Raw genomic sequence first — 24,364 nt, 5'->3', positions numbered from 1 at the left:
CACCTCAAATCCAATTATAATATTCTTAATGTATTAAGCAATCGTTTAGATGTTTAATTTTATTGACCCATCAAAATACCACAGGCGCTAAGATGACAAGAAACTACAGGAGGAGATTTGAAATGGGGTTCGTATCAGTGGCTCATATCAGTATGGGCACTGTAATCAGGAGAACGCCTCTCCTTAGTATAGCTGTTCTTGCACTGACAACCGGCATTCAGAATACATTTCTGCTCGCCTATAGGGCTCAAGTGATTTACGTGCTGTACTTTTAATCTCTCTGCGCATCTACACGTTTTTACAGCTCTTTGGACTCTGGTCGCTTTTCAATTCCCAAAACGAGGAAGTCCTGGCAGATAGTCCTAGCTGTGGTATTATTCAGTAGTATTTAACTTATGCAAAGGTGTGAAGAAAAGCAGATCTGATGTCGAGATTGTATCTCGTTCTAAAAACTGCCACTGAAGGAGTTTAAGCAAAAAAAAAAAGCATGTTACAAATTGGTCAGCGCTATCAGGGTTTATGAACATCCAAAGATTCACAGGTTCCCCAAAACACAAAGCAAATGTATAATTGTGTAAAATCAACAATCTTGGGACAGTGGATGTGTTCTTCAGAACTGGCGGCTCGTCGTTTATAATTACCAGTAGCATGCATTAAAACTTTTAAGATTTTTAGTTTCATGATGCATTTTGAAATGGGTCTTCATCATAATAGCTCCCCCAGGCACAGACCGTGGAAACACTTTGATCTATACTAACACAGTACCTAAGCACATCCTCAAAACCTGCACTCCTAACTTTCCTTCAAGGAGCTGGGGGTGGGCGTAGCCGGAGCCCGGCTGCACAATCAGAATTCCCCTTAGGCTTGATTGACGTCAGCCTAACCCCGACTTCCGGAGCCACGACGACGGGGAGGGGCTTCCCTGTGAGTGACGCGCCACCTAGTCAATCAGGGGCCGCGGTTGTCCGGATTGGCGTTTACGCAGCTCCCGCAGAGTGCCGGGCGGGATTTCCGCAATCGCGAGTAATATGGCGAAGACTTACGATTACTTGTTTAAACTACTGCTAATCGGGGATTCGGGAGTTGGGAAGACCTGCGTTTTGTTCAGATTTTCAGAGGATGCCTTTAACTCAACGTTTATCTCCACTATAGGTAGGTCGGCGTTTGCGGTGAGCTCCTCTGTTCGGGTAAATTGGAAAGGGGGGGTTGGCTGTATGTTACTGCGCTGAGACAACCCCAGTGCAATCAGCCCTGTAGCTATAGCAGTCCGCAGAATACACCTCATGTCGGGCATGAAATGAAAGAAAAACATCCTAAAAGTTGTACTGCGTGCCCTTGCACGCTGTGCGTTACAACGCGACACTTGATTGTAAGGTAGTGAGCAGCAGGGTCTTGGTTCAGTTATAGTTTTGTAGATATACGTGTTATGATGGAGCACAAAGGTCTTGGTATTTCCTTATGCGGTGGCTCCGTGGTATTTAGGCTGTGAACTATAATATATATTTATGCAGTTTCCTCGGCTAAATTGGGACGCGTTTTTCGCGTAGTGTTTGAAGACATGCTCGTTTGTGTAAGACCCCGCAGTTTTTTTTTAAAAAAACGAAACGTTAGCGCTCTAAAAACTTGCTGGAGCTAACTTTATAGGAAGTATTGTGAAGTGTCTATCCGGTTTCATTTTTTATCGCCCGGTGGCGGCCCGGCAGACTGCAGGCTGCGGAAACGCAACTTCTTTGGGGGTTAATTCTTATCTCGCCTCCGGGCTTTGTCAAGTACTTTCTGCCTGGACGTCTGTGATACGACATGGACAGTATCTGGGTCCTCGTCTGGCTGCCGTGGAGCTGTTACAAAATAAATGCATGTAGGAGAGTTGAAATAGCATCATCCCCCCGAGCTCACTTCGCTGTTTTTATAGCTTCCTAAAAAGGAGATGGATCTTGTCAGTGTCGAACGGAGGAGACTCCGAAGGAACCTCATACACGTATTCAAAACCCCCCCAAGGGCACTGACAGTCAGTTTCTTCAGAATGAACCGTGAAACTGGAAACGCGGGATACGAGTGGGAATCTACGTGGCAGTTCGTTTAAAAACAAGAACAAGAGGCACATCTTTACCACAAGGGTTGTGGGAGTGTGGAGCACACACTGTGGTTGAAGCCAGTAGCCTGGCTGCTTTCAAGGAACAGCTGGATGAGATACTTGGATGAATTAGCTGCTGACTGTCTAAGGGAACCTTTTTTATGTTCTTAATTGTTGCGTCTCTGGAAAAACAAGATGTTGATGCACCGCTACTTTTTCTACAAGATCAGAAAATGTGGTTATTCTATATTTAACAAGTTTCTTTTCTGGTGTGCTGGAGTACACTGGAGATGGATTAAAAGGGGTGGAGGGGCTCTGTTTTTTCATTTCTACCTCCCTGCTGACTGTATTTTTAAGACCAAGAACAGAGGGGTCACGTCTTTACCCCCAGAGATCTGAACAATTAGAAAATGGACTACATGCGCCTCTAGTGAGTTTAGAGCTGTTGTGTACGCTCAGCAATTTAGTTTTTTTTATTTCAAACTATTTACACTTTCCTTCTCTTCAGATGTGTTGTGCTTAGTTGAAGGCCAGTGTAGTCCCCTTGGGCTTGGTACAATGAGGCAGCTTATGCGTATTCTAATTTGAGAAAGGCTTGTCAATTCCCTCAAAAAGCTGTTGCATCAAAAGTTCTGTCATACTTTTGTTTCAGCGACAGCCCTCTGACTGAGAGGATGTTGCCCAGCAACACAACAGAGCAACACAAGGCTCTGCTGCGATATCCTCCTCCTGACCTCGGCACACCCAGCTTTTATCTTCCCGGGTTTATTCAGAGCCTGGTAGGCTCACCTGATTGTGTACAAGACTGAAACAAAGTCCTCTTCCTCTCAGCGCAGGAAGGAACCAGGGCCAAAGTAAAACATCTTTCCGGAGAAAGTTAAGTAGAAGAGGCCTAGATACTGCTGGACAGGAGGAAACTAGAGCAGGCTGTCTTCGGAAAACCTTGAGGATGACCGAGTTTGGTTTGGTATTATCTGCTGTCATCCCTGCAAGCCGCTTTCGAGAACTGATGTATATTTGTAGGTGTGAGTGACTGCGATGTGGACTTCCTTCCTATCTCAAGGCCTGAGCAACATCAAACATGAAGTCTAGCCTTCCTTTATGGCCCTGGGGAGATCACCAAGATTGTCTTTTGCATTCAGTGATGCTGTTTATGAATACAAGTCCTAAATCCTATGAGTTTTGTTTTTCGTACAAGCACATTCAGGCAATAGGTGCCATTCCCAGAGGAAACTTGTTCATTAGATTGGTGTTTCTCTTTTGGTCATGCTAATAAACCCCTTGAAGGGTTATTACCATTTTCATCGCTTTAAGTAACGATCACATCACACCTGCTGGCAGGCGGTTCCAAAACGTGCCTTTCTTAAGATTAGGTATGGCAACAGCGCCGTCTTTGCCCATTGAAAGTACCTTTTGGAAAGGAATGCATGCTTGTTCCAAGCACGTGTTCTTCCATGATGATGTCTTGTATTAAGAATACCTCCCAGAATCCTTTGTTCCCACCCTGGGGCCACACAGGTGACACCAGGAGCAGGCTCACCGCCTGGTATGGTGACCACACTGAGGAAGGTGGAGTAGACACTACGGGGGCTTTATCTTGCTCTGACCTCTGGATAAATCTTCTTACCCTATGGCTCAGATCAGGTGTAGTTTCTGTCCTTCTCAGTTTGGTATCTGATAGGCCAGCTATGTGGGGGCTGCGTCTTAAATGGATGTTCAGTATGTGGAGCTGGATCAGGGGCATGCCTCTTCCTCGTAGCCAGTAGAACAGGTTTTATATTCCTGATATTGTATACAATCAGATGAACAACTAGGCTATTAATAGATCAAGGAAGAGTGGAGTAATGTATAGTGAGGATGCAGCAGGGTTTTGTGTTCCTGTGTTGTGTTGCTGGGCAACATCCTCTCAGAGCAGTGTTGCTGGGCATCAGCTCTTCAGCCAGTTCTGCACGTGCAGCAGTTTTGAGCTCGTTATGCTTGAGGACTAAGTACTCTTTACATATACGGCAGCTGATATATAAATTCCACCCTCTTTCAGGAGGAAGAAACTGCAGTGAGAAGTAGGGATGACGAGCGATGCATCTTTCCTCCTTCTCCAATGTCCTTGTTTTAGTTCTGATTTTCCGTGTTTCAAACTTCCCATTTGGGCATTTCACAGAGTTTTCCTTTGTTGTAGCACGTGCATGTATTGCCAAGATGTTTGCAGGGATTGTTTTCCTGAGCTCTGTGCCAATCGTTCTTCGTTTTGGCTTACAGGTCATGTGCAGTGAACATCGCTACAGGTGGAAAGTCTTATTGAGGGTGTCCCAGGCTGAATGTACCAGTTTTGAATGTATTTCTAGCCAAAATTTCTAGTCAGCCTGGAGCGACCTGTGGTATGAAGTATACCTCTCTGTTTCCGACAATGTGCTGCCTGCTGGAAATGAGTCATCTTTGTTTTCCCTAATGGCAGGAGACGTATTGTGTAATTCCCAGCTGGGGACAGCAGGCAGCAGAGATCAGGTGGCATTCTGCATAGTCAGCACAAGAGTAAAAGGAATACAACCCATGAGTTCACGGGACTGGGGGCACAGAAGCTTGGAATGATCAGGGCTCATAAGAGTTTTACAAAGTGGTGGTTTAAGAGCCTTTAGCCTGGAAGGCATTAAATTGAGCCCCTTGTTTGACTGCTGTGAACAAGTGACGATAAGTGATCGCTGTTGCTTGTGAGGCTGCGGGAGGAGCAGCTGTGTGGGGTGCAAAGATGAAGAGCATTAACTACAGCTGCATGGGTCTGACTGCAGCTGTGGGTGAGACAAGGACAGCTCTTTGTTGCGAAGGAGGAGGGAAAGTTGAAAAGTGTTGGCAAGACCCGTTTTAGTAAAAAACGTGACCATACTGGAGGATTGACTTAAAAACCTCAAGAAAACCCTGATCGCATTCCTCTCTTTCCTGCTCAGAGGGGTTTTCCCGGTATGCTCGTTTCAGGGCTGTTGTTTTCTTTCTTATTCCAGGATGCTATCTTTGTCTTGTGTTGCTGTTTGCTTACTGTGATCCCCTGCCAGAAGATTAAGCTTTTCCATTTTCTTACTGTCTTCTAGGTATTGACTTTAAAATTAGAACAATAGAACTAGATGGGAAGAAGATTAAGCTACAGATATGGTAAGTTTTGTGTATGTTCCATATTGACACATAGCCTTCAGTATTCATCCACTGATGAGTCTCTCTCAATAGGAATGAACTGCAATTAAAGGTGTATGTGAGTTTATATTAAAAGAATACCATTAAGCCCAGGTTCAGAGGTGACGTGCAGATAAGTGGTTTAATTGATGTGGTTGCACTTTCTCTTGAATTTGTTTAAACAAGTGCTTAGTGACATATCACAATGTCAAAATTGCATAAGCTATGAAATGGAATAGAATATTCTAAAGAGAGTTTCACACCTTGCCTTCAGCTGGTGTGTGCAGTCCTTATATTTACTGTTCACTAGCTGTGGTTGAAAATGCATAAACCAAAACTGTTCAGTCGCTTTTAAGATTGCATTCACCTCTATTCATGAAGGTGAGACCATCACTCCCCTTTGAAATACTCGGTAAAAATCAACAGTGTCCAATCTTTTCAACCACTTTGTGGGGGGGGCATGACTTTCAGAGGCTGAGAAGGTCACAAACTAATGACCTTGCTGACTAGCCACCTTGCTGTTTGATCACTGTTTACAAGTGCATTAGAACCAAGGTTTGTTGTTCAGCCTCTTGTTGACAGACCACAGTAGGAACCCAGTCATCCGTTTTTAATTTAATGGTGTTTCTGTGCAGCTGTCCTGACTAGCATCTGGCACTGTCATGAGTTGTCCTTTTGGTATGAAAACAGGAGGAGACATTTTACATTTACAGTGAGCTTTGTCGCAGGGAGACATAGCACGGAGAAGTTACGTGCATCTGCTAAAGTGTCTGGCTCAAGCTCAGCTGAAAGAGGGCGTCCCGCAACTTCGAACAGGCGTGTTGGAAGTGGGAGGGAAGCACTGCCACTCTTTGAATGGAATAACAATTGGGTGCTAACCTTAATTAGAAGTTTCTTGATGAAACCGGACTAAGGAAGGCATGCTTTAGTTATGTCGAAACCCATTGTAGGCTGTTGCAAAGAAGAAATAAAGTGTACCTTTTTGAATTTGAAGGTTTCCTTAATTGCCCCTGATATCGTTGCGTCAGCTATTGTGTGCGACATACACCCCAGGCACATAGCTATGTTAATTGATCTTGTTTTGAAAATGGTTTATTTTGCAGGGATACAGCAGGGCAGGAGCGATTCCGAACCATCACAACGGCTTACTACAGAGGAGCCATGGTGAGTAACGATGCAGAACATTTAAGACTTGGATCACCTTCAAGTGTGACTACCTTTGATTCGTATGTGTGTGTACATATATAAGGGAACAGAAAAAACATGAAATGACAATTAAGCTCATCTTAGGTGCGAGTCATTTCTGCCTTTTGTGATGTGTTAGGTATACTGTAGATACCTGGGGTATGTTTGGCTACCTTGTACATCTTGAATCTCCAAATACTCTGTAAATCTGTAGTTTTGTGCAGCTGTGCTCCCCTTCCATCTGTGCTTCTAACACCACATTTGCTCTGCTATTTTTCAGAGATAAACTCTGATTTATATCTGGGTGATGCATCCTGTAGTGATTTTTTTTAACAAAAGTGTGATGCATGACATTTCTGGGTATTTGCTAAATTATTTTCTAAAGATGTATTAGAATGTATTTTTTCTTTATATAAACTGATGTAAGTGTAAAACAGTATTTTCACAGTTTTTAATTGCTTTCAGAAATTGCACCACCGTCATGCAATCACTGTAATGAGCTTTGCTGTTTAGTCACCTTTAATCTCGAGTATGAGAATTGCTTACTGCTGAGAGTGAAAACATTGGTATTCACACTTGTTTTGTGGAACTATTTTTTCTTCCTTTGTCAAAGTGAATATTGAATGCTTTTTATAGCTCTTAATATTTGTGATCCCTGAAACTGAATTCCAGATTATGACCTTACTACAGTCATTTAGATCTGTAATTTAAAAGATTATCTGTTATCTGTTTTTCCTGTACTTCCAGGGCATTATGTTAGTATATGACATCACCAATGAGAAATCATTTGACAACATCAAGAACTGGATACGGAACATTGAAGAGGTGTGCTCACTTTTGAGATTTCGTTTTCTGACCTGTAATTTACAGTTTCACAATGTAGTCTCCTTCGATCTGTTTTCAAGTTAGAGCTTCAGTGCAGAGCTGTTTTTTACTTGCGAAATTGCAAGTATTGTTTCAACTCGTCGTTCCATGTGTCTGGATTTGTCTTTCCACGTGTGTGAATAAAGACGCTCCTGAATGGTTCAACCAGTAAAGGCACTTGGAGTGCATGTTCAGCTCTATATCCCTGATGTCACTAGTATGAGCTCAGGGCAGGTGTGTCATTAGCCAACTGTAACTGGGATTCCCTTAATTCCCTTAATTTAGTGATACACAACTGGTTGTGTGCTGCTTAGGTCTGGTTGGCATAGCTGTAACTTGCTGATCTGCAGGCTTAAGGTAGCATTTGGGAGAAAAGTGCTTCTCCACCAGTTAGTGCCAGTTGCTCTGTAGCCAGCAACATATTAAAAAAGGTGAATGGCTTTGCAGGGTGGGTGTGTTGGAGGAGCATGTCCACATGTCTCACTCTTTCTCCAATGAGTATGGGAGTTGGTCCCTAACAGCTGAGTCTTGCACTGTTCCAAATAATCATGAATAAAAAGTTAATATTTTGGAATCATGAACCAGTGAAGTGGCAAGAGGTATTTTGATCTTGTGCATTCCCCAAAAGATGTATTCACCGTAGTGACTCCTTTTAATTGATACAGCATGCGTCGGCGGATGTGGAGAAGATGGTTCTGGGAAACAAGTGCGATGTCAACGAGAAACGGCAGGTCTCTAAAGAACGAGGAGAGAAGGTAAAGACGAGATGAGGGCTCGGACTGTCTGTAACTCCCAGCAACTGCAGGGCATGCAAAAGATTAGCTTGAAGTGATGAGCAGAATTCAGATTAATTTTCCGGCTTCATGGAATAAACATTGAAAAGAAATGTGTTTTGCTTTAGTTAATTCTGGCTTCCTCTTTTATCAGTTGGCGTTGGAGTATGGGATAAAGTTCATGGAGACCAGTGCAAAGGCCAACATCAATGTGGAAAATGTGAGTGAAGCTGACTGGTTTCTAAGTCATTTCTTGATTTAATGTCTTGACTGTTAAACAGTAGAGTTTTGGGAATGGTAAGAACATTAAGGTCAAATGTTAACACAGCCGTTAAATTACGTTTGAAGTTCACGCTGTTTCAGTTTGGATTCAAATGCTTTTTTACTGTTAATAATGACAGTTTTGCCAACTTCTGCTGCACTAATTTACAGCACACCCTAGTGAAGGGAAAAATTCAGGTGTCACTGATGTATAACTGTGGTTGACAGCACAATGTTTATTTCTTTTAGGCGTTTTTAACACTTGCCAGAGATATCAAAGCAAAAATGGACAAGAAATTGGTAAGAGCATCCAAACCCATCTTTTTTTCTAACTGTTTTTCCACTTCAGCTGGAATATAAATGGCATTTCCAGTTGACATTTTTTAAGATGCTGCATCTCAGAACCCTCAAGGAACCTGTGGCAGCCAAGAAAAGGGACAAAGCAGGTGGCTGAGATCAAGAAAGGCAGGGATAGTCAGTCATGTTTAATTGGTAATCACTTGAGGCCGCCTAATTTTAGGTGGTGCCCGTGTCAAGGGTGTTTACAGTTGATGAAGTAAAAGGCAAAATTTCCTATAAATATACAGTAAATGCAGGCAAAAACACAAAAGAAAATTCTGAAAGTGATATAGGAGTTTGTAGTTTTATTCCCGAGTTCTAGAAGTTTGTAAAAGGCGAATAAAGCATAGAAACCAAAGCTACTCTGAGGAGGTGCCTTAGTTTCTTCAAAGCAAAATGCTTTCTCTTAACTGAAGAAAAACCAGTTGATTCCACTGAAAGTGAAGTCTGCCTCTGAGTGCGGATACGGTGCTTTTGAGATGACAGCCCCGTTTCCTGGAGAGTGGTGAATTGTGCCAGGAGCTGTGTGGAGAGAGGAGGGGTTTTGACCGTGTGATTCTGTCCATTTCAGGAGGGGAACAGCCCCCAAGGCAGCAACCAGGGAGTGAAGATCACCTCAGATCAACAGAAGAAAAGCAGTTTCTTCCGATGTGACCTGCTGTGAGGACCATGGCCTTACTGTCCGCCCCCTGGTGGCCGGACCGAACTGGACTGTGCTTTTTTTGCTCAGAGCGCGCTCTCTCTCCCCCTCTGGCTCTATTGCTGTCTCCTTTTCTCCGTGGGCTCGCCCCCCCCCCACCCCCACCCCCACCCCCACCCTCCGCACCTGTCCTACCCTTCCGCATAGCGGATGGCCGCACAAGACCCTCCTCTTCGTTTCCTGACCTGACGGGTTTTTGCTTTTTATTTTCTTCTCCAGCCATGGGGGGGGCTGGGGGGCTGATCTAAAGCAGATACGAATTCTGTCAACTGCCTCAGGCCGGGTGTGATGGCCTCCTGTTGATTGGTTTCCCAGCATTCCTCAACACCAGAGTTCTTCTTTTTTTTGCACGTTTCTGTTTTAGCATCCTGCGTTCGTGATCTTTTGCCCCTTAGCATTTACACCTCCACCAAAGTTCACTGAGGTCTGGAGCAGAGTTGCATATGATTAGAGATGGAGAGATAATATCTCTGAGCCACACTGGATGAGATGATTCCATCATATTAGACCGTTGTATTTTTTTAGAAATGGCCAGCAAAGATCGAACTAACCCAGCTAATCTGCTTTAAGAATAGAGTGGCTTACCAGATGTTTTTTTCCATAATGAGTTCTTACATTTTGAATGAATCAATGCTGGCGAACATTGTAATGTGTAAAATTGTCATTCTCTTTTTCATGATTGGAAGTGTTAGGCCATTTTAGTCATTCAAGACTCTTTTATTTTTTTTTGCAAGGTACACGTTTTTTTTTAAAAAGATTCTATGCCCCAGCGTAATAGCTTGTGGCCTCCAAACCGGTTTAGACCTTGGGCTGGGATTTTCTCTGCCGTATCTTCACCAGAGGTGTTTGCAGAAGTTGTTCTTGATGATGCATAGTTATCACTGAGTGCTGCTTTTTTAATCTCAAGTTGGCACAGGAGCTCTTGGCTCAAAAGCCTGGAGCAAAGCAGGGTTCGTTGTATACATTCCTCGACAATCTTTAGTCGTAAAACGTTTTGTTTATCAAACGTCAATCGCCTACATCACATTTTGTCATTTAAAATGGTGTTTTCAAGTGTCATTTCACCGCACTTCTATCACCTTAAAAAATAATTTTATGCCCACTGACTTGAAACTTAAGTCTCTTTTTTTTTTTTGGGAAATCAAGTTTACATTCCATGTGTTCACTGAAGTTGAGTTATTGAAGGATTTTTTTTTACTGCCTGCCAGGTCTTAATTATTTCATAGTGGAGACTGAAATTGCGTTTTTTGATAATGAAACTTAATACAATTTTTCCGTCTTTTTTTCTTTCCAATGGTTATTGTAGCTTTTACCACTCACCACTGCTATTCGGATTCTTGGGTTGCTTCAGATTGCTTCCCTTGTAGGACGCCGTTTAATTTATTACATGTGATCGAAGTGTTTTTTTTTTGCCTTACCATGTATAAAGTTGAGGGTACTGCAGGATCACACCATAGGCCTCCAACAGGCATCAGAGCCCTAAAGAGTCTTGACCAAAAAGCAGTGTGGGAACTCGGATATCAATGTAGATGCATGGAGTTAAAGTGTTTTTATCATCAATATGAGTGCAGAACCTTAACCTGCATTCCACAAGTCAGGTCAGTGCTTGTTTTGCAGACCACTTTCTTACAACCGTTAGCAAAAGAAAACAACCTTTCCTTGGCTTTTCAGGTGCGCATCTGTGTTTCTTCCCTTGTCCACTTTATCTGTACTTGCACTCCTTATGCTTCTTTTTTTTTTTAAAGCCAAGTATTCGTTTTGAAAGCGCTGAATTGGAGAAATGTTCACTTTGGGTTTTGATCTAAATATATTGAAATCAGCCAGTATCCCCGGGAATCGCGATCTCCAATATTTGATCAGCTGGTTCTTCTCAGATTTCTGGTTCTTCTCAGATTTCTGTGGCACCGTGATTTTTCTGCCTGTGTCATTATACGTGACGTGCTTGCCCTCGTTTCAGCTTCCTGGCTTTCACCCACAGTAGCAGAGATCTGTCTTATGGCACCTCCCAAACTTTTATGAAATGCTGGAAACCATGCTGTAAATGAGGATCACTTTGGTAGAACAAAATCATTCCTGCAAGGGAGAAAGCCAAAGTCTGCTTTTTTTTAAAAAAAGTCAATAAAAAATTATATTTTAAGAAAAGAGTACTGTTTCAGACATAACCCCATTTTTTTGCTTTGAATGTTGTAATGGGACTAAGTGTTACTTAGCGTCTTGATTCCTGTTAATTGTTTTTGGAAAACAGTCTTAAGTGTTGCTGTACTGACCTCTCTTGGGCTCCTGTGTCAGACTGGTTGGGGTTTCTACACGAAGCACGATGTGTATTGAAGCTGTCACAAGGGCCAGCTGTTGCTGAAGAATCTAGAAAAGAAAGTTTTTTTTTTCTTCCAAGGACAGAGTTCTAAATGCAGTATTTCATAGTTGCATATTGTTTTCTTCCACGGCTTTAAAAAAAAATACCGTGACCATTATCGTAGATACATTTACTTTCGGTATGGTTTTCCCAAAGGATATTTCCTTGTTATTTCAAAGGGCACTATATTTATGTAAAGAAATCTGTAGAAGAGGCCTGTCCGATTTTGATCCCCACTTCATTTGATTTGGATCCGCCAATTCCGCAAACCAGGCAAAACGTCGTTTTGCAACAAAACAGTACGGAGCCATTTAAAAAAAAAAAGGTCAAGCAAATGTTCAGAGTCATCCGGACGGACTGACCCAGTCGGTGTTGGAGCCTGGTTCCCGTCTTGAAAGTACACACAAATGTTTCCTCCACGCTTTGATGGCGATGTGTCCTTCTGCGGTATGTGGGCACTGTGCGTCTTTGGATGGGTGGGCGTTCTCTTCCAGTAGAGGGGATTTGTGGAAATAAAGTGCAGATGAGAGTAGAGTGACAAGATGTGGTTAATGGCATACCTCTTCCACACTCTAGGTGGCAGTGCAGGGACTTTTAATGTCGAATTGGAAAGAAAAATACCCCCTATATACCCCGTTTTCTTTTCTGTCTTGGATATCATTTATGTGCTGGTGTTATGTTGTGAATTCTGCTTTCTTGGAAGATGAACTAAGGACCACAAAGTTTTCGTTTTGAGAGGAGGGGATTTCAAAGAAGAGAACGTCTTTATTAGCTGCGAGCCTGTAGTAGGAGAAAGGAAATTCAGATTGGTAATCGGTCGAGCCCGCTACGCTTCTGGGTCCTAGAATGCTTTAAGGTTGCAAGTCATTTGGAAGGTGAAGTGCCCGTTGTGTTTTTCTCGTGATGGTCAAGAATATTAAAGTGGCCTCTTGTCGCAGTTTTTTTTTTTCAAAAACATCGCTGCTGCGGAAGAGAGAGATTGGAGGAGTGCGTTGTGGTATGTCTGTAACTCTCCCCATGAAATCCAGTTTGCCTTCACCTCCGTTTAAGAAGTGAGAAGGGGAGAGGATCTCTCTTTCTGCTGGGGTATGGCTGGCTTTCCAAATGTTAAAATAACTCTGTGCTTGGCCTTGCCTGTTGAGAACTCCTCATCAACCCTGTGGAAAACCATGTTACTGTCTTAAACCACCTCAGATACTTGATTTCCATTCCTCTTTGGAGCTATGTGTCATGTAACTTAATCACAGAAGACCTCAGCCTGTGTGTAAAAAAAAAAAAACAAGCTTAGAAATGATTTATTTAGGAAGTATGGAGACCGCCATTCTCAAAAACATTCCTTCACCTCGTGCACCTTTTGTTTCTCAATTCCTCTGCTTCATTCATTGGCACTGTTTTTTTTTGTTGTTGTGCATTTTCTTGATTTTAAGGCAAGGTTGTACAAAAGAGAGAACTCATTTTACTTCTTGTTCTCAATGAAGCAGAAGGTCTTCCCAGTGCAATGTAATCCGTTAAAAAAATCAGGGATCAGATTACAATATCAGGCCTGCAGGAGAATATACTGGAAAGCCAACCTTGATGAGAATCCTTTCTGTGAGCCAACCACCCATTCAAGGTTTTACAGTCCTTGAAAATGTCTGTTGCTTGCATTTTAGGCCAAAAATCAAAAACCCAGAGGGAGGCTGTCAGCAAATTAGGACTTATTTCCTCTATGGGATTTGTAGATGTTCTGGTACAAAGAGGGTCTAGTTTTTGACAGTCCACCTCCATGAAACCTTGGAACTGAGAAGTTTGCGTTTGTTTCAAATTTCTCAAACTTCTCATTTTCGGAAGTGACTGTTTTTGTTTTCGTTAAATATATCATTGGCATTACTCTGGTCCCAACCCGAGTTCAGATTCCAACATCCTTGCTGATCGTCGAGCAAGTGGGGAGGAAATTTTACTGCGTTTTGAAAGGATTTGTAAATAACAATACCTGCAAAACAAAAAAATCTACTTTGATTGTACTGTACTTTCTAAAATCTTATTGAATTTATCTACAGCTTTGTAGATACATGTACTTTTGCTGATTTATTAAAATGAGATTCTTTTAAAACAAGGTGTGGTTTTGGAGTTCTGTTTTTAGTTTCACAGCCACTATTTTGGGGGATTTGTACTGCTTACCTTACTCTCAAAACTGTTTGACATTGTATAGATTCCAGCCTGGACAGGAGATCTTCCTAAACACAGTTTTGTAGTTATTTTTTATTTGTCCCATGCAGTTCTTCATGGATGCCTGCTTTTTCTCTCTACGTGAATTGTTTCTAAATGGAAGACAAAAGGGCTTAATTCAAGGTGGTTCGTATAGGATACACGGGAGAAATCGGATTAACGATACCCAGTGCGCTAAAGCCTATTGACAAACCGATATGCGTTAAACTAACATCACGACACTTAATGTTCAATCAGGTACGTTCCTAGATCCATTTTTTTTCCGATACCTGGAGCGTGAAAGGGAAATCAGTACAGGATGAGACACGCAGTAGGTAAACCAAACAACAAAAAAACCGCTCCCAGTGACTAATCACAGTGACCTTGTAATTTAAATACCTGTGACACTGTTCCGCCACGTTGGACTATCTACCGTGTCTGAGGCCCACGCTTGGATCATGTCCTGCTTGACTAATGTATTTAGGCTCCCGAAAGGACGGGAACCTATAGTAACGCAGACGAGCACATTGAGGGTGAAGCAGGTTTCCCTCCATTTCCTGACACGGCCTGCTTACGTTTCACAGTTCAAACGTCCGGGAGACAGACGTTTGGAAAGATTTAGGAAGTAAAATGCGGAATGCTTCCTCTTCATACACACTTCCCACTGATGGGCCCGGTGTTTAAAAGGAAGCATTGAGCCGGCAACAGGTCTTGTGCCGCGTTCAGGTGAAGCCATTCTGCCAAGCAGCGGCGTTGTGGCCCATTCAGACCCCCCTCGGAAACCCACTGAATTGGCTACTACACCGGCAAGAGAAGGGGTGCTGCCCAGACGAAGGGGCGATAATGTGGGGCAGCTTCATCGTGCAGCCGCAGGTGGTGCTGAAAATGTGTTGCGTAAGGCGATACCGCGGTGATATCGAGTCGGAGATCTTGCAGCACAGGGAAGTTTTAGAGACGTGGTGGAACTGTGCGATAAGATGACATTTACAATCGGAACAACACTGCAGAGGTTCGCTGGTTCACTGATCCTAATATTTCCATACAGCAGAGACTCCGGTGTCTCTGCGCGTAGTCTTTAATTTCAAAGGCACAAGATTACTTAAGAACTGTGCCCCTGTATGGCGAAAGACATGCTGGTTTCTAACTGGCTGTTTCGTTTATTTTTTGTATGTTTTTCACCGGGTTTCTAATGTCCCGATTTAACTTTATAGAGATATAAGTTTTCCTGTTCGAATTAAAAGGGTGTTTTTTAAACTTAGTTTGGGTGGATTAAATCATGACAACCGCAATTTCCAGATTTTAGGCGTGGTAACCTTGAAGCTCCCTCGTGTATTACAGCTGCCAGTCAAGAATAATTACCCTAGGTGTAACCCGGCGTTTCTGCTTTTCTGTGTTTAATATCTATTATGCGGCTACGATGAATAAAAAGTAAACATCAACCTCTGTATAATAAACTACCCACATCAGCTTCATCAAGGCTAAATTAATTATTGCGCTGTTAAATTTCATACTCGTCAATCTCTACACTTTCAGAGTCTAATACAGAGCTGTGTAGAAGTGCTATCTCGATTGCTCTACAAAGTGATGGTTTACCTGTTGTCAAGTGATCATATACAATCACTAACTTGTCTGGATAGTCTCGGCACCTGTCCTACTGTTTTGACAGGACATTCTTCTATCAGGACTTTCAGCCGATGCCAGTAAAGCTACTTTACTGTGCTTTTCTACAGAAAGGGACAAATAATATCGCGAACTTGGAAGATCTGGTTTTAGAAAGTTATTATCCCTAAGTACTCAGATGAGAAGCGTAGGGGACGGACAGGAAAGGATCATTTCAAAGCTGAAGGGCGATTTGTACCTTTAAAGTTCCTCGCTTTCCTCTCGTCCCGCCCCTTTCTGGCACAGGTGTGAAATAATTGTGAACCGTCGGCACGGAACAGACCCAAGCACCTGCAGCTCTCGGTATTGGTAAAGACAGGTGAGTCTTTTTCCTCCCACGGTCGACAACTTTTTGAGAGTGAAACGGGACGAGGAGAACATAATTTGAGCGATTTTCCGGGGGGGGGGGTCTTGTTGGCAAATGTCTGTTTTAGACTTTTTCCGAAGTGAAATCGAAGTGTTCTTATTTTCTCGAGTCGATAACTAACGATGGGAACATACTTCCGTGAAGTCCGTAAAGAGAAGATCGAAGTGAAATCATATTTCTGTTAGCGGTTTCCAAGGAGGAACGCCGAAAATAGTTCCCAAAAATGTATAAAGCGGGTATCGTTATGCACATCGCTCAGAGAAAACATTCCTTGAAATGCTGTATTTTGAATAGCTCGACGTTTCTATTATGCTTGAAATCTTGGAATCCTATTTTTATTTGCAGTTGCTTTTGAATTCAAAAACTAAGATTCTCTTTTGTGGCTCTAACCCTAGATTGAAACCACGTTGCCGAATTTGTCACTTCCTGTTATGGATGGGGTGTTCATTATTGAATTATTTTTACATGGTAATGTTTAAGAAACAAAAATAGATACATGACCACAATATGGATGTTACTGGAATGCAAGACTTTTATCGTTTAAAGTCAATTAAAATGATTAAATTTAATTATCTGTGCAGGAGATTTATTACCCTTAAATTCCAGATCCCTGGACAGAGCGGTGTCTGTTAAAAAATATGTTCACCAGCTTTTTCTCCTACCTGCTACTATGGAGACTGCTAGCAACAAGAGACTGTTTTTTTTTTCAGCTCATAGTGTCATTTTAATTTACCTGAAAATTTCCCGTGCAACTAAATCTTAGCATCTAGAATGGGATTTTTCTCGCCAATTTCGCCAGATCGGGGCATTTTATATTATTGTTGTGCTCACAGAGCTTTGACATCTGAGCTCTGTTATAACTATGAGTATTTGAATATTTAAATATTTAAATATTCAAATACAAAAGCCAGGATGGAAATAGCTAGCTTATTTGCATCATTTCAGTAGATCTAATAGGAATCGCATATATAAACTTCTTAGTGGTCTTTCTGCAGATCTCGAGCATCGTATAAATTAACAGAAAAATAGGTGCATTTTCTCTGCACCTGTTCAGGTGACTATCAGTCACACACAATTGAAGCAGTACCCGGACTCTGCCTGACCGATTCATTTTGTGATGAATTTGACGGTTGTCAAGCAGAGCTCAGTTACAGTACAACTGATACTCATGATTCTTGTAAAAACAGTTCACCAAAGAACCAATCAAGCAAACATTCGTAAAATAAGCTCAAATTGCAGTGGTGTGAAAATAAGCATTTTTATTATTTTTTACGTAAAAAAACCTACACGTTACACGTTTCCTTATGTTCATTTGCCAGAGAAGTGAAGTTTCTCTACTGCTGGAAATGCCAAGTTTATTTCTGCGTCGAGTCTTTGAACTGCTCTTGAACACGTTCTGTTTTGATCCCACAGACTCCCGAGGGTTAAAGACTTTCCCCCCCAAGGCTTTAAATACGTAATCAGCTACATGTAATCAAAACTCAACACAACCCCACCTTTGACAAGCGATGATTTGATCTGTTTGAAATTAAATTTTGCCCAGCTGTATTTTAGCATGACACGTGTTGCCCGTGACCATCCTAGTATGACGAAGCTGTTGGGTTTATCAGAAGCGAAAAAACGTCGTAAAACGCAGGTTGTGACTTCATGGGATCTCTTTTGGTGACAGGAACGACCACTAATTCTGTTTGACTGCTCACGATCAGGAAGAATTAAGGAAAGTTGTAACGCAGGGTTGGAGTTATCGTCACAACGCTCTGTAGTTTATCCTCCGTGAAGAAAGCTTTTCTGATTGAGTTCGATCAGTGTGACACGTATACACGTAAAGAGGTAATCCCGTCCTTACTGCAAAAATAGGGCCGGAACTGAAATGCATTTAAATAGTAAAACGGAAGAAACACGATGACAACCGTAATCTCAAGAAGTCTGCAGATTGACAGAAGTGTTGCGATATATTAGCATTCAATGCGTTTCATTAAGGATTATTTTGAGAGTTAGTATCGATATTTTGTTGTATTGTGATAGAGGTCTTATTATACTTCATTTGTGATGCTCAATAATCATCCATTTCATTTATTTTTTTTGACCCTGCAGAATATTTGATGATCATATCTGAGGGCTAATTCTTAAATGAACAATGTCTCCTTTCCAGTTAAAGGTTGTAGCACAGACTGGCCACATTGTCTGGAAGCTGCAGTTCGTGAGCAGATTGTAAAATGAAAACGCGTTATTGTTTTCATTTCTAGGTTATGTTAAAAGAACCAGGTGTGTCAAGAGTTAACTCATCCAGGGTGGGGTGGGGTGGGGGGAGTTTTTGAGTCTTGTCAACTCTGGGAAACTCGGGTGACCTAAGCCTGAATATATTTAGCTTGAAAAATGGTATGTCAAATCGCTAGTTCGTCGAATACGATTCTTCAATATTCCATTCCGGTTTAACTGCATTGCTTGCAAATGATCACTTCTAGCCTGTGTTACTGGGTTGTTGGACATCAAAACTGAATATGCTATTTTCCTCCAAGGTTTGAACATCTTGTCAGGTCGGGATTAAAATCTAAATACATTTCAGTGAATTTGAAAAAACATAAAATGTGTGATTATTTAAAACGGAGTCAGTCTCAGGCCATTGCTAGAACACCAATTGATGTCTTCTGGTTTTGTGCTTTTGAAATGGGAAGGTGGGGGTGCACTGCCTTGTACTTCTGGGACATTGTGTCAATATTTACAATGAATGTCAAGTGCAGTTAGCATTTGGAACCTTGTGAAAGGCATAAAATAGAATAACCTTTTTCTTTACTTAATCCCTTTCAGATATTTATTGTCAGAGCTAGTAAACAGGCCTCTGCTTCAGTTAGGTTTGGTCATTATCATTTAATTAATTGCTTACACTTATATAGCGCTTTTATGGACACTCCACTCAAAGCGCTTTACAGGTAACGGGGACTCCCCACCACCACCACCAATGTGCAGCATCCACCTGGATGATGGAAATACATTCATTTTCCCCCACTCGCATATGAATATCTTTAATAAGGTCTTAAGACAGAACTTTTACAGAGGCTAAATGTTGACTGTTTGCTAGCAGAAATCCCACTTTAGTTGTTTACAGACCACATCTCCTAATGAAACAAATGGATAACAAAAGAATATAACTTTCTCCAAGTTAGCTTGGCCCTTCACTGAATTAGAAATTGTGAACTACTAGAAAATCCTTGAGAGGGAAGGTTCCTTTAAGGAAGGAAACTGTGTGTAGCAGGAGCAGCCTCAGTCATGGGTTATTTTGCTGCCCGAAACTGGAATCTAGTTCTGTTTGTTTCAGTAATGGACACCTCATTCAACTGATGTCATTTTGGAAGTGCTACACCTGGACTTCCAGGCACAACAGCTGCTCGAAATGAGTCATCATCGTGTAAATGCTTGTTTGGAATCTCCCAGAATGTAAATGAGGTCATGCTGTTATATATAGTTAGAAGGCTCTAAACAGGTGTGTGATTAGGGAGGAAGTCATTAGTAGCTTCTTTAACTGGTGGAAGTAATTGTCCCAGAATTTTTCAAATTTGAAAGCACTCCTTTCTTTCTAAGAAACCTGACTTCTCCTTTTTTCCCTAAAGAAGGAAGCACAGACTTTGTTCCGCACAGGAAGACCAAGGAGTTTGTGGTTTGTTTTATTCTGTCAAAGACCAACAAGTTTCATGTTTCCCTTGAGCAGATCCCAAGAGAGAGGATGAGCCATCTGCACGAGAGCGCGAAACACCAAGAGGCGCTCAAGTGGTTCACAGAATTCCAGATCGACCGCGTGATCAGGAATGGAGTTGTTCCTGACTGGTTCCATGGCATCATCTCTAGAAAGTAAGGATCTCAAAACCCTGTTAGAGGTCACTTCCTACTCCCTAACAATCGCCAATTTTTCTGCTGATTTCATGTCTTACTTTTGGGTATGTGTGGAGGATGGATCCCAAAGACCTTGTTTAAAAGCTGAAAAAACAAACATTTTTAGAAGTTTTTGCTTTTTCATGTCTATAGTACTATGAAGGATTATTAAATCTAACATTTTAAGATGCTACTAATTCTTCTAAATTTCCTGATTTCCAATACAGTGGTGAATGCATTGATTACGTTGGGAGAAAGTTTTTTTTTTTCCAAAATGTACTTTTACAATGGCAAAATTTATAATTTCATTAATTGAAATTGCATGTCAACAGAAAAAAATAATTCTATGCGTTATTATTTTAATTTTGGGGAGGTATAAGTGGGCAGTTAAGTTTTATCTTGGGGGGGGGTACAGACCATAAACGGAGGTCATGCCCTGACCTTTGCAGGTTTTAATTGAGTTTGCTGCTCCGATTCTCCAGGAACGCCGAAGACTTACTGATGTACAAACCAGTCGGATGTTTCCTCATCCGGGTCAGTGAGAGCCGCATCGGGTATACTTTGTCCTGCCGGTGAGCTGATTGGCCTTTTCACATCGTGGGCTGCATGCGGGGAAGATGGGAATGATATGATGGGGGAAAAATGGCCCCATGTGCATTGAGCTTACTTCTCGTCCCTAGAGCCGACGACCGCTGCAGACACTACATGATCGACGTGCTGCGCAACGGCCAGTACATCATCGTGGGAGAGAACACCTCCCACAGGTCTCTCCAGGACCTGGTGGATTTCTACCGGAGGATTCCCCTCATGCCACACAACGAGTTGCTCCTCTCCACCTGCGGCCAGGCAAGTATCCCTGAGTGTTCCAGCTGCTGCTGCTCTCTTTTCCCATTTCCAGCTGCTGCCCTCCCCACGCTGGCTCAGGGGCAGCGTGCACCCAGTCAGGTGAACCCGTGCTCTCCTCAAGCACGGCCCGGGAGCTGCCCAAACCGGTCAGCGCAGAGTCGGCTTGCGCGCAGAGCAAAGCTGCTCCCCGTTCAGCCACGGTCGTGCAAAACCTTTACCACCTCCACCGCTGCGGTTGTTTCTCTTCTGTGTTCTCCATTGCAGGACGACACAAAGTTTCCTCATTTTATGCTCCCAGACTGAATTGACACTGACCTTTGCTAGAAAAATGGGAAAGTGTTGTTTCTCTTTGTTTTGAAACAATGCTGGGCTGCTGTTCTTCCTCTACTTAACACGGGTTGAGTTCGGCCATACATTTTGGATTGGGGAAGTCGTAGTTCGCTAGATATATGCAGCTCACACCAAAAGTGTACTGACTAAAGCAGCTATGAAACTGATGATGTTTGCTGTTGGTTGGACCTAATCGGACCAAGACCAACAGCTTGAGAGTGGAATGTATTCGGACCTGTATCTTACAGCGCTGAAGTCCATTTACCTCTTGCTTATAATGTTGGACTTCCTCCTCACTTATCCGTGTTAAGCTTTCATGTTTAAGCCGTGGCTTAGCTTGATTCTCTTGCCCTGACCTTGTCCGCTGTTTTTTCCCTGTTATTCATAAAGGTGTGGCCATGACGTTTGTTTTGTTTTTACTCGGAAGTGTTTGTTCTTTACACAACACGCACAGTCCTGTCCAGTGAAGAGGGCTTTTAATTAATAAAAAATACCTGAAGAAATCCAAATGCAATTCTGTATTTGGATCCTATTTGGTTTGGGCGGTAGGGTTTTTTAGGTGCGTGTCTATATGTAGTCTCTTGACCTATAATGGTGTAATTAAATGAACTGTTAAACTGATAACAGGAGCTTTGAAAAGACGAATTGAGATCATTTAAAGAATATCACTAAGGGCTGCCAAAGTACCATTTCTAACTATCCACCTTATCAAAAGCCTGAGATGAATTCACAGCGAGGTCTTTTAAAATAGAAAAGAGTGATGTGTAATTCCACAAAGTCCCAGTGAAATGCTAAGGGAAACCAGGGCAAACAAGCAGTGCAGCTCACGGAATCTTCCCAGTTTGCTCCCTCTAGCGTAACAGTAAAGCTAGTGCATTGCTCACAGCGGTATCCCATTAAAACACTTGTCTTGTTGCAGGCCCCAAATGCCAGTGCTGACTATGCTGAGCTGCTGAATGGCTGGGGAAACATCCCAGGATCCCCATCTGCTGGCATGAGACCCAGCACCTCGCCCAGTAACTTGTCACATTCCGACTCTCTGGCAAAACGCCGCTCGCCCATGGACGGCCTCCCACCCCTCCCCAATCACTGCCCCGTTCCTGCTGCAGGGGAGCTGTCCCAGGCCAAACCAAGCGCCCCCTTTTCTTCCCCACTGCCAGCGGCCAGTCTGTACCCTTGCCTGCCCACTGAGCTGGCTGCTATGAGCCTCTCCACGGACATAGTAAGTGTTTGCATTCCTGTGTGTGGGAGTTCACACTTCTCTTGTTGCTCCTTTTCACAAACGCAAACTCTCGCTCTTGAAGTCTTGAAGGAAGTGCTGCCTTGCAGGGGGATGCTCTGTCCCCAGGCTACAGGCAACAGGATCAAGAAGGGCCTTTTAACCTTTGACCTGGGATAATCATTAGCTTCCTTTAAAGGCTTTTCACTTGAGCAGAACTTTGTGTTTATTATTTTTTTATTTAGAAGTTTCTCGGAAATGGTATGTCTGTGGGTGGTTCCCCCCCCCAAAAAAAAATATTAAGAGAAATCATTCAAAGTTTCTGTAGGATTTACGTTGCACTTGGTATGATCGTTTTACTCCTCTTTTTACTTCTCCTGTCCGTTGCAGGCGACTGAAGTCATGCCAATACCTTTACCAAGGAAAAAGAAGACCCAGAAATCGGCGCCGTCTGTGGAGCTGCCTACGGAATTGCCCTCCCAGACCTTTCTACCACAGACCCAGGTGCAAACCAGCAGTGGTCCGGTCCAGACCCAGCCCAGCACCTTGATTTGCACAGAAACGCCTTTGACACGCTCCAACCCTTGCTTTGGGGTGCCATCTTGCGAGCTTGCCAGTACAGAGAAGGGAGGCCTTGCAAAACCCCCCAAGGACCCCCCCAGAAAGAAGAGTCTGGAAGAGCACACATACGAAGAGCCCTTCCAGCATGCCTCTGCTGGCAGTGTTGCCGAGCCTCCTGATCGGAGAGGCGCTTCAGCCAGGCGTGACACCGAGGGTGACTCCGCAGAGGAACGAAATATTTATGAGGAAATTTGGCAAGAGAAGAAGGAGCAAAAGGCCTGTCCTGCCACCACCTCATCTTCTCCCAGGGCTACCAAAACAATGGTCTTCAGCCCTGATGATCCCGTCTATGGGTCTGGCACACTAGTCTCTGTGCACAACGAACAACCAGGTGTCCCTGTGGAGTACCTCCATCCTCCTCCCTTTGCCCCAGGCTACTGAGGAACTGCTGCATGAAATGGGCAGGACTACTCGCAGGGCACAGCCTGCCCTGACTTCATCCCGTGTGAGGGGGAGGCTGGGAGCCCGGCCCTAATGTCACCTCAGTGGTGCAGCATGTGGCCGACTTCAGCCTGCCTTATGATGTGTCCCACTGAGATGGAATTGCAGGTCGCCGGTATGGATCCTGCAAGACAAGCGAACACCGAGACTGAAATAGTGCGAGACAAGTGCTTTAGGTGCTTGACCTTTGAAGTACTTTTTCTAACAGCTTCTCCCAGTTCAGGGTCACGGGGGATGCTAGAGCATAATCTAGCAAGCAACAGGTGCAAGGTCCTGGATGCCAGACCCTCACAGGGCAGACAGACATCAGGGCCAATTTTCCCAGAAACCAATTAACCTACCAGCATGTCTTTGGACTGTAAGAGGAAACCTGTGCAAACACAGGGAGAACACACACACTCCTTTACCATAATAACACATAAAAACCCTTTATCATCCTTTAATTGTCATCACATATTGTAAACAATATTTGGCCTCCTAAATATGTACTAAGTTGTTTATATTAATATAATATTTTTTCTAACTTCAGATTGACCATTTTATTTTCTTGTTGATAATAAGCTTATCAGTATCCCATTCATAAAGGTCTAGTTTTAGCACACTGCTCATATCTATATTCCCTACAGTTCAGTTTGGGATCAGTTTTGCACACTTTTTGCAGCAGTTCTGAATTAATATTAATATTTTTTGCGTTTTAATCGTATCCTTTCTTTAAATTTTTATGGATACTCACAATTTGAGTATCTTGACTTTCAGGGTTTTTTTACATGGAAAACAACTATTTGAGTATGTAAAGTGTTGTGTAAAATGTTACTATTTCTGTACATATGAAACAAAACCTTTCCTGAAAAAAGAACCATTTTCATATGGATAGCTGTCCATTTTGGAGTTGCCAAAACGACCAAATTAAGATCCTATTATGAAGTTATATTGTGATTAATGAATTTTGTATTTGTTTTACCCCATTTTCTTTTATAATTGTTTAATGTGTTGTTAAAGGAAAGATATATTGCAATCTGATGGTTCAGGCTCTGTAAAACAGGTTTGGGTATAATGCTCTTGCATAAAACGGTAAAAATAACATCTTAATTTCAGAGTCAGTTATTCTGCCGTGGACTT

At 42.6% G+C, this 24,364-nt stretch overlaps 2 protein-coding genes and 1 non-coding gene across 6 annotated transcripts; all 3 read left to right on the top strand.

The window, feature by feature from the left end:
* The first annotated feature begins 987 nt into the window (after nucleotides 1–987).
* LOC148639110 (ras-related protein Rab-8A) lies at nucleotides 988–13,803 on the top strand. Its single transcript, XM_088621888.1, has 8 exons — nucleotides 988–1,152; nucleotides 5,155–5,215; nucleotides 6,337–6,397; nucleotides 7,166–7,243; nucleotides 7,948–8,037; nucleotides 8,210–8,275; nucleotides 8,566–8,616; nucleotides 9,227–13,803. The coding sequence occupies exons 1-8, from the start codon at nucleotides 1,029–1,031 to the stop codon at nucleotides 9,317–9,319; spliced, it is 624 nt and encodes a 207-aa protein (XP_088478014.1). The 5' UTR covers nucleotides 988–1,028; the 3' UTR covers nucleotides 9,320–13,803.
* Nucleotides 3,690–3,875, top strand: LOC148639111 (U2 spliceosomal RNA). The gene has a single exon (XR_015930909.1). It is a non-coding gene; the product is annotated as a U2 spliceosomal RNA (small nuclear RNA).
* Nucleotides 13,804–14,511: 708 nt separating the features above from the next.
* hsh2d (hematopoietic SH2 domain containing) lies at nucleotides 14,512–24,326 on the top strand. Of its 4 annotated transcripts, XM_088622057.1 has the most exons (7): nucleotides 14,525–14,768; nucleotides 15,801–15,873; nucleotides 19,628–19,767; nucleotides 20,271–20,360; nucleotides 20,469–20,634; nucleotides 21,884–22,186; nucleotides 22,574–24,326. In XM_088622057.1, exons 3-7 carry the CDS (start codon nucleotides 19,643–19,645, stop codon nucleotides 23,183–23,185), a joined length of 1,296 nt encoding a protein of 431 aa, XP_088478183.1. In that variant the 5' UTR covers nucleotides 14,525–14,768; nucleotides 15,801–15,873; nucleotides 19,628–19,642; the 3' UTR covers nucleotides 23,186–24,326. The 4 variants fall into 4 exon arrangements, with proteins under 4 accessions (XP_088478185.1, XP_088478182.1, XP_088478183.1 ...); XM_088622056.1 differs by lacking the exon at nucleotides 15,801–15,873 and having other exon boundaries at nucleotides 14,521–14,768; XM_088622058.1 differs by lacking the exons at nucleotides 14,525–14,768; nucleotides 15,801–15,873 and adding an exon at nucleotides 17,515–17,751.
* Nucleotides 24,327–24,364: the final 38 nt, after the last annotated feature.

This window comes from Lepisosteus platostomus, chromosome 27 (genome assembly GCF_059453375.1).
Source record: "Lepisosteus platostomus isolate fLepPlt1 chromosome 27, fLepPlt1.hap1, whole genome shotgun sequence".
Lineage (NCBI taxonomy): Eukaryota > Metazoa > Chordata > Actinopteri > Semionotiformes > Lepisosteidae > Lepisosteus > Lepisosteus platostomus.
Note: the sequence above shows the minus strand (reverse complement) of the source record. Positions and strands in the feature narration are given on the sequence as shown.

What these genes read in the sequence shown, in the direction of transcription:
- LOC148639110 (XM_088621888.1), top strand. Translation starts at nt 1,029, where the DNA reads ATGGCGAAGACTTACGATTACTTGTTTAAACTACTGCTAATCGGGGAT. An exon ending in GGATACGGAACATTGAAGAG is followed by an intron (nt 7,244 to 7,947) that starts GTGTGCTCACTT and finishes TAATTGATACAG; the next exon opens with CATGCGTCGGCGGATGTGGA. An exon ending in CCAACATCAATGTGGAAAAT is followed by an intron (nt 8,276 to 8,565) that starts GTGAGTGAAGCT and finishes TATTTCTTTTAG; the next exon opens with GCGTTTTTAACACTTGCCAG.
- hsh2d (XM_088622056.1), top strand. Translation starts at nt 14,739, where the DNA reads ATGTGGGGCAGCTTCATCGTGCAGCCGCAG. An exon ending in CATGGCATCATCTCTAGAAA is followed by an intron (nt 19,768 to 20,270) that starts GTAAGGATCTCA and finishes CCGATTCTCCAG; the next exon opens with GAACGCCGAAGACTTACTGA. An exon ending in TCCTCTCCACCTGCGGCCAG is followed by an intron (nt 20,635 to 21,883) that starts GCAAGTATCCCT and finishes GTCTTGTTGCAG; the next exon opens with GCCCCAAATGCCAGTGCTGA.